This window comes from Ambystoma mexicanum, chromosome 3p (assembly GCF_040938575.1).
Source record: "Ambystoma mexicanum isolate Mex_15411 chromosome 3p, UKY_AmexF1_1, whole genome shotgun sequence".
Lineage (NCBI taxonomy): Eukaryota > Metazoa > Chordata > Amphibia > Caudata > Ambystomatidae > Ambystoma > Ambystoma mexicanum.
In genome coordinates, this window is record NC_090925.1 from 563,723,877 (window position 1) to 563,737,481 (window position 13,605).

The window sequence follows — 13,605 nt, forward strand, 5'->3', positions numbered from 1 at the left end:
CTCCTCCCCAGATTTCTGTATGCTTGCTCCTCCCTACCCATCAAGATCCCGCCATCCGCACTCCGGAGCCTCCAAAGGACTATGGCTCCAATTTATTTGGAGGGGCAGGAGAGCCAGGATTACGCTGAAGACGATGTTGGGTAACCCTTGGTTGGGAGTCCCCGACCTACAGAGCCATCAGGTGGCGGCACAGTTAGCGCACACCCACGTTTGGCTTATGTCCTTGGGCCGTCCTAGATGGGTTGAACTAGAGCAATCCCGCCTACCCCTCCCCGTGAGCTTTCTTCCGTATATTCTGCCCTCGCTACGACAACATTGAAACTCTTTACTAGCATCCACGAACATACATACTCTGTCTGGGATGGGGCCCTAAAGCGCAAGGCGATTCCGAGGGGACTTGGGCGGTTCTCCCCAGTCTTCCATAACCCGGCTTTCTCGCCCGGTGCCTGCCCCCAAAATTTCAGGAACTGGATTGCAGGGGGCCTTGAGACTGGACAAACTCTTTGTGGGGGCCTCCCCCGCACGTTTCAACAATGTAAAGAAACTCTTTGGCTGGAGGAAACAGACAGATTCTCATACACTCAACTTCGCCACTGGTGCTCCCATCCATAAACCCATCAGGCAGCGGTTCGTACCCCTTCGCCCCTTGAATTGCCCCTAAAAGACCAGCCAGCCCGGGGTAGGATTTCCACCTTGTACAGATGCTTCCTAAGGGACTTCCTTATCTACAAAACATTGCGTATGGCGCAGTGGGAGGCCGATTTAGGGCACCCCATAGAGGACCAATCCTGGGTGGACATTTGGACCCAGACACACGCACTGTCCTCTTGTATTACCAAAAGGGAGTGCGCCTACAAGCTCCTACTGCGCTGGTACTACCCACCCCATCCGGCTGCATCACATGAATCAGACGTTAAACCCCGCCTGCTGGAGACTCTGCGGTCAACCATGGTCCTTCTTCCACATGTGGTGGACATGCCCGAAAGTACAATTATTCTGGAAAAAATGCTTAGCCACCATTCAAAGCATTACTCAGGTCACCATCCCAATAGAACCTGAGCCTGCTCTAGGAACTCAGTCCCGGGGAGCTACCCGAGATCTGGGAACAGATCCAAACTTATGACTCAATGTCTTCTGGCAGCGAGAACCGTGATTGCCCGTTCCTGGAAGTCGCCAGAGGGTCCCAACTTCATCTTGTGGTGGGGGAAGATGTGGGACATCCTGGTGGCAGAAAAGGTGACGGCAGCCAGGGCCGAACTGTTACACCGTTTACAGAACCTCTGGGCTCCTTTCCTGGACTTTGACAGAGTTCCCAGCCTTGACCTACAAACATCAGGATACTAGAAGGGTCTTGGACAACAAGGGGGTCCACTGGGGGGCAGAAGGGGCTGAAATGGAGGCGGAGGAGGCGATCCGCTGAGATTTTAACTTAGGGGAGCAGTCCGGGGCAGCGGAGGGCAGATGGAGGGGACTTCTGAATGTTGAATAATGTGCATGGTCGAATGTTATTCTGTTGTCACCCTGCTTTGTTTTAAAATAAACATGGTTATAAAAAATTTAAAAAAGTAAACCACTGCCACCAGCCATTCATCGAGGAAAGGATAACAAAATTGTTACATGAGAAGCTAGACAAAGGGGATACTAAGTAACCACTCCAGCACCCTATTGTAAGATAGTGTGTGCTGGGTCTCGAAAGTTCCAAATGTAAGTAAAGTCAATTTCACTTCACTGCTCTGGGAAACAGTAGCTTATCCAAGAGAAGGTATTTAAACCTTGGGGAAATCTGAAAGACTTCCCTGTGCCACTGCACTGATGGTGCAGTGTGACACAATGTAAAAGATGATGCCTATGGAGTTTGTCAGACTCCATAACCAAAAGAAACAGAAAACTCTTTAAATTAAAAGTACAGAGTGCCAAAGTTCAGCAAAAGAGTTTGGGGTCTCTAAGGTGTGAGGAATTTAGCACTAAACTGAAAATTCTCCCTAACAACGAGGATTCCAGCGACTTCACAAAATGGTAGATCATTCAGCAAATAAGTGTGTTAATAATGGTGTGCGCCAAAAAAGGTACATATGCCTTTGTAGAGAAAGAAGAGCCTACTCTGCTGTAATTCCAGGGACATCAGTCTAAGCGTGAATGCAAACATTACAGGCACATTAAATACAGGCTGTTTATTTACAAAACGGAGCCAAGTGAAATCACAAAAAAGCCTAGCACAAAAGGCCATTGGGAACCATAGTTTCCCCCCCAAAAAACATGACCAAATTCTTCAGTACAATTCATAATGCTAACTAGGTCACATTTGCCATTCAAATTTCAAACAAAATTAGTAAAAATATGTACTCACCCATGGATGCTGCAAAATTATCCTGGTTTTCAATCATTCTTGGACTTCCCAATACATTTTGCTTTGGCAACGAGGAGAATGAACCGATACTCCTCATTGGAGGGCTGGAACCAACATTCATAGGGCTATCCAGTGACATTGCTCGACTGAACTGGGGACGAGTAATCGGCACAGACTGTGGACTCCTCATGCCAGCTAGAGGGAGAAGAAGGCAATCATATCTGAAATTAAACATTAAAGCTTACAAAACAAAACTATGTTGGACCGCCACATTAATTCAGGACAAGCATACATTATGTTGCCTCCTTCAATCTGCGGCTTCCTGTTAAGACAGTTTTTCTAAGGTCCAACAAAGGGCTTCATAAAACCATACCTCCACACTTGATATATGGCTCTACCACCTGAGAACATTTGGTAGCGTAGACAGAGCAGCCAGGCTTGGAACAAAGAAATTGTAGCATACATGTGGTCCAAAGAAAAGCTGCAACACTATTCATTGTAAAAATAAATGAGTTATTTAAAAGTAGGCCAATATAAAACTTGAGGAACTAAGTACTATATCATGAATACCAACTTGATACTTACGGGATACAACCCAAAGTATAACCTTAATAATTAACACATTCAGATTGCACTCGGCTATTTTTTGGGAGTAAATCCATATTAGACTTTTAGAATACCATACTTAAATCAAGTGCAGCAGACCCTATTGGTCAGAATCTACAGTGTTATTCAGTTACAGAATCACATAATTAGACCAACACTTGTTGTTACAAGTCTATCTTGCAACACAAATTACTTTGTACAACACAGTTAAGAGCTAGTACTCTAACTCATACTTTCTGGTGGGCCTTAAGCTATTCAATGGTAAGTATGAACATGGTTAGGTAGGAATTGATGTACTAACACAGGCTACACAACACTTATCTGCTTGGTATTAGGTAACCCACCTTTTGGAATAGGTCTGTACTACACAAGTTGGTAGTGTGACTGACATATCCCAGGCATATCCCAAGAGCTGTAGCAATGAAATTCATATTTACAAGTAACCAAGTAACACATACACAATGTTTCCGTTATAAATAGTTTTTTTATTTAACATCCATTTTTAAATAAGCGTTCTTTAAAAAGGGCAATTTATGTAGCAATCAAATGTACTTTAAAATACTTTTCAGGATCAGCACAAATTAGTGGATACACTTTGAATATGCTCTTTACACAATTCCTACACCTAGTGGTGACTTCATTCACAAGGACAGTAATGGCATTTATATATCACTAGTTACACTTTGCAGATAGATTCCGAGGTTGCAGAAAGGAAATGTTAAAGGAAGGAAACAGGTTGAACAGGTTCTCAGGGTATGCGAGTATACTTAAATCTTCCAATGAAGTCTAGACAAGCCTTTCCCAGCAATAACGATCTAAAACAAGTTACCACCCATGGAGGGACATAAATATCAAAGTCAATGGACTGTAAGAGACTGCATGGAGCTAGGATAGCCAAAGTCAATTGGAACACAGTCTTTTGAGCTGAGGCACTTCTTAGATAATAGAAGTCTTTCACAAAGTTAGAGAGTTTTTAAAAATCACTTGAAGGGTCACTAGCCTGTGAAAAACAGAGTTGGGAGGTAAGCACCACAAGTCTAAACAGCACCATAAGTCTAAACAGTAACTCTGGTTTAAAGAAGAGTGGTCCAGCTGGATTCTGTCCTTAGGAGAAAATCGGTAACACCAAGGGCTTGTTGAGATGAAAGTCAGATGGCACCTTGGGCACGAATGAGGGATGCGCCCGTAGCACTACCCTCGTCTCGTGGAATGTTAAGTACAGTAGCTTACAAGAGAGGGCCTGGATCCCTCCCACTCGTCGTCCGGAAGTGATGGCAACAAGAAACGCCGTCTTCCACGATAATCAGTGGCGCCAAATGCATAGGCTCGAACGGTGGACCCATAAGCCTAGTCAGTAACACATTGAGCTCCCAAGCGTCCGTCGTGACCGTCTCCTGATGAGGTGGGGTCTGGAAGTTCGCGCCCGCCGACAAATGCGCAGACACCCCACCAACTTATAGCTCGACTGAAATTCTCATCGAGAGATATCTTCTCCTCGAAGTTTCCCAATACCTGGATCCAACGGGCATCGAGGAACTCTTGCAGTGGCCGCATCCACAGCCTGCACAGTCGAATGAGGTATATGCATGACAACATCATGCCGAGAAGGGACTTGGACCTCACCCTTGCGATCTTCAAGGTCAACAGCCGTTGCACCTTGCCCAGGATGACAGCTATCCTCTCCTCTGACGGGGACACCAGAAATGGCACTGTCAAGGCGAGACCCCAGAAACAGTGCGATGGTACCAAGCAAGACTTTGCATAGTTCACAGAGAACCCCAGCTCCAACAGCAGCTGGATGGTTTCAGCTGTGTGTGCGACGGCGATCTCCCTCAATTTTGCTCGGATGAGCCAGTCGTCCAGGTAGGGGTAAACGTGGATCCCTCGTACATGCAGCTGCGCTGCCACTGGCTCCAAGCACTTGGTGAAAACCCTTGGCGCCGACTTCAATCCGAAGGCAGGGGCCTTGAACTGATAATGTTGCCCTTGAACCACGAAGCGCAGAAACTTGCGGTGACCCTTGTGAATGGGGATGTGAAAGTAGGCATCCTCCAAGACCAGCAACGACAGGAAATTCCCTTCTTCCAGCTGTCCCAGCACGTGCTGAAGGGGGACCATCTGAAACTTCTGGGATCTGATGTATTTGTTCAGACGGCGGAGGTTCAGGACGGTCCTCCAACTGGCCGTCGTCTTCTTGATGAGGAAGTACCGAGAGTACACTCCGGAGCCCCGGAGCCTCTTCGGGACGAGCTCTTTTGTGCCCTTCTTCAGCATGGCCCGCACCTCCAGCAAAAGCTGAGGGACATGCTTATTCCTGGCCATGGGTGGTATGCGAGGACACTTTCGTTGGAATTCCAGAGTGTGTCCGTGGGCCAGAGCGTCCAGCACCCAACGGTCAGTGGAGATGGACTTCCACATGCTAACGAAGTTCCCCAGCCGGCCTCCCGCCAGGGTGTGTGGGTGGGGGCCCGACATCACGGCCGGTTCAATCTTGCTTTGCTGCGGAGGTGCCGCCTTGGGGACCTTGGCGATGACAGACGTCTTCCGCACTTGCTGTGGCCCCTGTAGGCCTCGTGGGCCGAAGAGCGGGGCGGTTGACGTTAAGACGATGAGCTTCCGCCGAAGCCATTGAAGGAACCTTGGGACTTTACTCCGGAGGTCCGAAAGGACGGCCGTCGCTGTTGCAAGGTGCTCAAGGCACAAGCCGTCTCGGTATGCGCCTTGATGGCCTGGAGGGTCTCGTCCACGGTCTTTCCGAACAAATTATCCCAGTCGAAAGGCATGTCCAATACCCTAGACTGCAACTCCTGGTGAAAGTTTGTGGCCTTCAACCATCCCTGCCGACGAAGGCAAACGCTGTTGCCCATTTGGCAGAATCCTGTATCAGCAATTTCCGTGGCCTCTGATGGCATGGTCCGATGCCACCTTGCCCTTCTGCAGGATCTCCAAAGCTTCCCCTCTCTTGTCCTTAGGGGGCGCACCGGATGTCCCTGGTGCTGCGGGATCTTCCGGCGCCACTGGATCCTCCGTCGGCGGAAGGGACATCCTCGTCCAAATCTCCAAACACAAGCTGTAGAGTGACTGGAGAATGTTCACCGAAATGTCCGCTGGGGGTTGAGGTGGTGGTTGAGGTGGAGGAGGCGGGAGTGATGGTGGCAGCGGTATAGGGTTCTTCAACTCCTCCATGGCCTGCTCCTCATCGTCGGTCTCGTTGCCACTCCATGTCTCCCTAGTCGGGGACCCTCCCATAGGCCTTTGCCTCGACAAATTTCTTTTCCAAAATGGTTTGCAGAGTAGAAAGCTCCTCCACAGAGGAGATGTCTGTGCCCTGCAGGACTGCCGTGCCCCCCCTTCTGTTAGACCAGGGAAGACTGTTTTGGGGAGATGACGGGAATCCCGTTCTCCGGCGTCTTCTCTATGGGCTGGAACGACGATTCCCTCCTGGCAGGCAGGGAAACTCTAGTCTTGGGGACCATAACCTGCGAAGCCATGTCCGTGGCCTTCGCTAGGGACGCCACCATGCCTTCAATGGACGGCTTTGCCGGGTCAATCAGGGCCTACATGACCCTGGTCGAGCCAGGGGTCTTCACCTTGGGGTGAGGGTCAGCGACCCGCTCCTCCTCTGTCTTTTCTGACTGGCCCGTCCGGGATTCTCCAGAAGATACCTGGGTGGCCCGACTTCCTCTTCTTCACCGAACCGGAGTGTTGGTTCATGGTCCAAGGTACCGGGGACACTGTGCCTGACCTGGCCGCCAGGGAGCCCGTCGCACCAGCGCTCCCGGTGCCCCCGGACTCGCAGTGCTTGGCCTTCTGCTGGGCCCCCATTGCCAGGGTGCCCTCAAAGGTCTTAGAAGACTGCTCATATTTCTTCTTGTGGCTGGGGGAGGCATGCTGCCGGGACTCACCCGTAGCAGGGGCATTGGCCTGCAGCCACTCCGTGAGATGCCTGTGCCGATCCTTTATGGTGCGGGGGACCATCCCCTGGCAAAACACACAGTCATCCACCACGTGCGATTGGTCAGAATGCAGGCAGTAGAGGCACACTGTATGCCCATCGTCCAAGAAGATGTTCCACAGGCCACATCCTGGACAAATCCTTAATGGAGGCGTTGAGTCTTCCTTCTCCTATGCCATGTTCATGCGGGGTAGGCCTTGAAGAAGCTTCTGGAATCCTCCAAGAAGAAACTTGACGAAAAATCACCCTTGAGGGGTGCTGAAGAATCCGAAAACTGGTCCCTTTTAATGGGAAGATGGATCGATGGAGCTTGAGGCTCGATTGACCGGAAAAAAAGATAACTCTTAAAAAAAAGTATATATAAATAAATAAATCGCAAAACGCTGGAAAAGCTTGAGAGCTATAGCCCGAGGACTACCAACACTTGAATGTGCGGTAAAAATCTCAAAATGGCTGCCAGAGGAGGGGCATAGGTAGCGGGCAGTCATTGGCTGGGGGCAGTATGACCCAGAGACCAGTGATTGGTTGTTAGGAGAAAGACAGTTCAGAAGTGAAACAAACTGATTTTTTTCTTTACCGAGGATTCCCACCCTTACAATGGGGAATATTCATGAGCATGTGAATCCATGCCAGACCCCATGCTGAAGAACCTGGCTTTGACTCCTGAAGGTGACAAAGCCTCAGATTTGCAAAAGCTCTTCGTTCTGTACAAAAGAATTTTAGAGTGTGCCTAACATCTAGACAGTGCAGTACCCTCTGAGCATCATCCTTATGGTTCGCGAAGAAAGTAGGTAGTACTATCTCCTCATTTAGGTGGAACGAAGAGGCTACTTTAGACAAGAACGTAGGATGCGTTCTGAGGACCACTTTATCCCTATGAAAGGTAGTGTAAGGCTCCGAAGCCACCAGAGATTGAATTTCGCGGACTCATTGTGCAGATGTAAGACCCACCAAGAGGGCGTCTTAATGTTGACTAGACTGCTGTCCGCAGATGCCATTGGCTCGAAGGGTTGAAGCACCAAGGCACCCAACACTATGATAAGGTCCCACACTGGGTGTGGCTTCTTAATAGGCGGGTAGAGCCTGGTGGGGCCCGCCACATGTCTTAATCACCGGGTTGGAGGATCAGAAAACGTCCTTCGAGTTCCGGTAGGCTCTAATGGCTGCCAGATAAGTGCGGCAAGTATCTATTTGAACCTCCGAGTGTGCGAGGTGTGCAGAGAAGAATAGCACATCGTCCAATATGCAAGTAAGAGGATCAACATCTTTAGACTCAGCCCAGTGGCAAAACATAATCCACTTGCTTTTGTCTTTTGTACTGGCTCCTAGTAGCATCACTCGTAGTGCCCTGTATGAATTCTAGGTTAGCCTGCAAAAGACGGAGATGCTTTAATGTGACCTGCTCAAGAACCACGCTGCAAGGGTTAACTTCTCTGGGGCAGGGTGGATGACCATACCCCTGTGCTGCAACAGTAGATGAGCTGGGCCCAGTGGAAGGTTCATGGGAGGCTGGTCTGACAGTCTGCGCAGCTCCGAGAACCATGGCCTCGCCAGCCACCAAGGAGCTACTAGAATGATAGTGAGGTGCCGCGACTCCCTTATCTTGCAGATCACCCAGTGGACCAGGGAAGTGGGAGGAAAGGCATATGTGTTCATGCTGTTCCACTGTATCTAACACATTGCCCAGAGAGCCTAGGTTCTGTCCCTGCCAGGATGCAAACTAAGGGCACTTCCTGTTGTACCAGGTGACAAAAAGATCCACCTGTGGATGACCCCATCTGTTTAACATTCCCTGAAGGACCTGATCGCTCAATGGCCATTCGTAATGGTCTGCACCAAACCTGGTGAGCCTGTCTGCCTCCAGGTTTGAATCCCCCGGGAGGTGGATCGCCATCAAGTGTATGTCACTCACCAGAGTCCATTCTCAAATGCTGACCGCGAGGGTTCATAGAGGAGACCTGGTGCCACCCTGATTGTTGATGTAATACATGCTGGTGGAGTTGTCGGTTTGAATGCGGATCATCTTACCACTGATGAGCTGCAGGAAGGCTTTGAGAGCCTTGCAGATAGCCTTCAGCTTTAGCCAGTTGATGAGGGCCTCCTGTTCTTGAATAGACCCGATGCTGTAGTTGTCCAGGGTAGCTCCTCAGACCTCCAAGGAAGAGTCTGTGGTGATGGTAACCTGTGATGCTGGTTGTTGGAAGGGTCTGCCTATCCTCAAGTTGCAGTCGGTGCTCCATCCAACAAGGCCCTGGTGGAGACAGGGAGGAATGCCGACGAGTTCCGTCTGGGATGCCCGCTCCTGACTCCATGAGGCTGAGAAGTGCAGCTGAAAACTTCTAATTTTGAGCCTTGTGTAAGGCACTGCCAGAAGACATGCCGCCATGATAACCAGAAGTTGCTGGTACCATCATGCTGAGGTCACCTCTCTGCTGAGAAAATGACTCGTGGCCTTCTCGATGGCTGTGATCTTGTCTTCAGAGGAGAAAACTCAGAGCTTGTATCCCATATGAGGCCTAGGAATGCTAGACTCTGCGTCGGCTACAGCTATGACTTGTTGATATTGATGGAGAATCCCAACTTGTGTAGCGCATTCATGAGGACGCAGGTGTAATGGACCGCCTCAGGGGGATCTCGCTCTGACGAGCCAGTCGTCTACGGATGGATAGACATGATATATGACATGGCATTTATAACGCGCCTATAGACAAGTGTTTCAAGGCTCGACGAGGCAAGGGAGGGGGGGGAACAGAGGGAAGACCAGGACAACGATCCTACTAGGCCAGGTGTCATTCAGATCGCGCAAGGGAAGTTTGTTTATTTATAGGGCGCCGGGAAAGAAAAATGCAGTGGCGAGGGGGAGGGGAAAGTGCAGCACATGGAATTAAAAAAATTAGATCAATAAAAGAACGCCAACTGGTGGTGAGTGCAGACATAAGTGCTGGTGGGGGGGGGACTGTAGGGATACAGAAAGCAGTCCCCAGATGCAGGGGTTACCAGGGAGACAGTGCAGGCATGCAACTGGCAGGGCTTGGGCCAGAGATCAGATGGGTGGCCAGGTAACCAGTGCAATCTCAGTATCAGCCAGGACTTCAGCAGGGGAGAGGAGGAGACAAAGCAGAAGCAAAGAGGAAGGTTTTAAGGTGCTTCGGAACTGAAGATGGTTCTCCTCAAGTTTCAGGGAGGCTGTTCCAGAGGGAGGCCCCAGCCGAAAAGAGATCTACCACCAACTTGTTGCTTGGAGAAGCGACTGACCCTGAGGGAGTTGGAGGCGGATGAACGAAGCGCTCGGGAGGGAAGATATATAGGATGAGAGAGTTGAAGGTATTGAGGCTCCAGGCCCCAGAAGGCCTTGTGGACGATGCAGAAGGTTTTGAACTTAATCCTCGCAGCCACTGGGAGCCAGTGCAGAGATTTCAGTCCTGGAGGGATACGATCCCTGGGCTTGAGGCCAAGGACAAATCTCTCAGTTCTGTACTAGATGAGTTGCAGAGGGCATAGAGTAGAAGCAGGCATATTTAGAAAGAGGCTGTTGCAATAGTCCAGCCTAGAGCGAAGCAGAGCTCTGGAGACAGTGAGCATCTGGGGGAAGGAGAGGAAAGGAAGAATACTTCTGAGGAGGAGCAGCTATTAGTGTGACTTTCTAGAGACGTCAGAGATGTGAGGAGAGAAAAAGTGTGGAGTCGGAGATGACCCTAAGATTTTTAGCCTTGCAGGTGGGAGCAGGAAGAGGGCCAAGAGAGGTCGGCCAGAGAGCTACAGGAAAGGAGGGAGTGCCGATGAGGAGAATCTCAGTCTTACTAGCATTAAGGCACAGGTTATTGGCGGCACACCACTCCTGGATAGCAGACAGTCAGATATGAGGGAAGGAGAAGAGGTGGTCGAAGGTAGCCTGAAAATGAGCTGAGTGCCATCCGCATAGCACTGAAAGTTGGGGCAGAGAGCAGCAATGCGGTGGGCAAGGAGTGCCAGGTAATGGATGAACAGCCAGGGAGAGAGGTTAGACCCCAGGGGGACACCACAGGTAGAGAAGAAGCTAGCAGAGAGGAAGGACCCAAGTTGGACCTGGGAGTGTCGGTCAGAGAGGAAGGAAGTCAGCCATGGCAGGGCCGGACCAGTGACGCCTAGGTTATCACAGAGTCAATTTAGCAGGATGGCATGTTTGACAGTGTCAAAGGCAGAACAGAGATTAAGCAAGATGAGGACACAGGGGGTGTTAGAGTCAAGGTTGGAGAGCAGGTCTTCACAGATGTTCAGGAGAGCAGTTTCCGTGCATCTGGCATCTCTGAAGCCAGACTGTTGGTCATGAAAACAGCCAACAGATTTAGTGTGGAGATTAAGCTGGGAGATGGCCACATTCTCCAGGAGCGTGCCCAGGAAGGGAGTAATGGAGATTGGGCGATAGTTAGCCGGGCAGGAGGGATCGGCAGAGGGTTTCTAAGAAGAGGGTGCACAAGGAGAGGTGGCTGCAGAAGGGCCAGAGGAAGAGCAGGGAGCATAGGGAGGGAGGAGAGGAGGAGAGTGAGGACAGGATGTCCTGAGTTTTAGAGATGCAGTGAGAAGCCAGTGCCGTGCAGAGGGCCTGGGAAGGGACAGGAGCGGTAGAGCCTGCAGCAGGAATAGCCAGTTACTTGCAGATTTTAAAGAGTTCAGCCGAGTTGTTAAATGCCGCCGAGATGCGGGCTTGTTAATGAGCTCTCTTCTTGGTGAGGACAGAGAGCCGGTATTGCCTTTGGAGCAGGCGGCAGGCCAGTTTGTCAGAGGATGTACAAGAAGCAAGCCATTTCCTCTCGGCCACCCGGCAATTGCGTTTAAGGGTGACGAGGTCTGAGTCATAGCTGGAGTTGCACTTTGCTTTGGGCTTCAGGCGGATCCTCATAACAGGGGCAAGGATATCAAGAGTATCAGATATAGCAGCGTGGAGAAGGCTGTGTCAGGGTGAGAGTCAGCCAAAAGGGGGGGGGGGGTGAGAAAGTGGCGGCAAAAGCCTCAACTGATGCATGCTTCATGGGTCGGATGACAGAGAAGGTGGGGGGCAGTGATGGACGTGGCTTGGCCTGTGGGGTAGAGAGGGTGAGATGGGAGGAAAGGAGAAAGTGATCGCTCCAGGAGAGAGGAGTGGTGAGAGGGACAGAAAGGGGAAGGGCTGAGGAGATCAGAACATCCAGAGTGTGCCCTGCAGAGTGAGTCAGGCCAGAGCGGGGAATAGTGAGTGAGTGAGTGATAGAGAGTCGCAGAGGTGACGAAAGAATCCATAGGGAGGCCAGGAGGCACACAGGTGGATGTTGAAGTGTCCAAGGAGGAGGAGTTGAGTGGTCGAGGCCAGGAGTGAGAAGGAGAGGTCCACCCACTCAGAGAGGAAGGAGGAAATCTGACCAGGTGGCCGATTGACAGTAAGGGAAAGGCTAGGGAGACAGCCTGCAGACGAGGCATTTAAAAGAAGAGTAGGCCTGTGTAGGAATGACGAAGGCCAGAATCCACACTGGGAAGATCAGGGCTACACCCCCTCCGGAGTGATTGGAACTGGGCTTCGAGAGGATCTTGTAGCTGTCAGGGAGGAGCGTGTCAAAGCTTGTGACATAGCTGGCCGTGAACCATGTCTCGGTGAGACCGAGGACATCAATGTCAAGTTCTTCCAAGAGGCGACAGATGTCGGAGGAGTGTTTGACAGCTGATCAAGAGTTAAGAGTGGAAATGTGGAGAAGGTTGCCCTCCTTAAAGGCCTTCCGGGGAGAGGTGCCCCTGGGCCCTAAGAAGGGCAGCCACTGCATTAATAAGTCTGGTAAAAACCCTGGGGGCTGAACTGTGGCCAAATGGCAAAACCTTGTATTGGAAATGAAAGCCCATGATCCTAAATGTCAGGAAGGACCGATGAGGCTGCCAAACCAGGACGTGTAGGTATGTGTCCCTCAGATCCAGGAGTTTATCCAATCTCCCTTGCAGTGTCTCCGCAATAAGCGCTGAAGTAACCATCTTGAACCTCTGAAGTGGAAGGGAAAGGTTCAGGGTGAGAAGATACAACATAACTCTCAGGCCAGCCTAGTTCTTCTTGTGTATGGTGAAATTTCTGGAATATAAGCCCAGGCCCCGCTGAGAGGCTGGTACCTCATCCACCGCATGACTATGTATGAGTGATCGAATTTCCGCCAATAGAGTTGTTGTCCCAATCTGTGGAGGGAGAGGGAGGGACCGGTAGCTCATGGACACTGACAGAATCCAGGGGTCTGCAAACCTTGCATGCCAATGCTGTGCGTGAACGGCAAGTTGCCCGCCCCTCCCCCCCACCACCCCTCGCAGACTCATGGACCCAGAGGAGAATGTCATGCCTTCTTTCCCTCCGAGTTTGAGGAGGGGGACTGAAAGACGCCCTTATTCCCAGCCTTGTGCTGTTTGCAGCGGTGTTGACTTTGAGATCAGTCCGGCTGCCTGGACAGTCGTTCCTGGAAACACCAGAACCCGCAAAGGCCCGCCCTTGGTCGGGAACACTTTTGCATCTGGCTGTACGTCTTGGGTGTTAACTTTGTGAGGGTAGATAAGGATTTCTCTCCATCAAGCTAACCTGTTCTTCAGAGAGCACAGTGAAAGCGCGTCACACGCAGTACAACCTTTTCAGCCTTGGTCAGGACCAAGGCAGCGGAGGTAAAGAGCATAGGGGTCAGAGACCTGGGGAAGAGCTCCTCGCAAGCTGGACACCTGT

The 13,605-nt window shown here is 50.7% G+C and overlaps 1 protein-coding gene across 6 annotated transcripts in view; it reads right to left on the reverse strand.

Moving 5' to 3' along the window:
* The window catches only part of NCOA3 (nuclear receptor coactivator 3), a 1,125,593-nt gene that overhangs the window by 348,193 nt on the left and 763,795 nt on the right, over window positions 1-13,605 (reverse strand). For all 6 annotated transcript variants that reach the window (XM_069651291.1, XM_069651290.1, XM_069651288.1 and 3 more), the window contains one exon: window positions 2,348-2,542. In XM_069651291.1, the coding sequence (XP_069507392.1) occupies window positions 2,348-2,542 (195 nt within the window). The remainder of the gene's footprint in view (window positions 1-2,347; window positions 2,543-13,605) is intronic.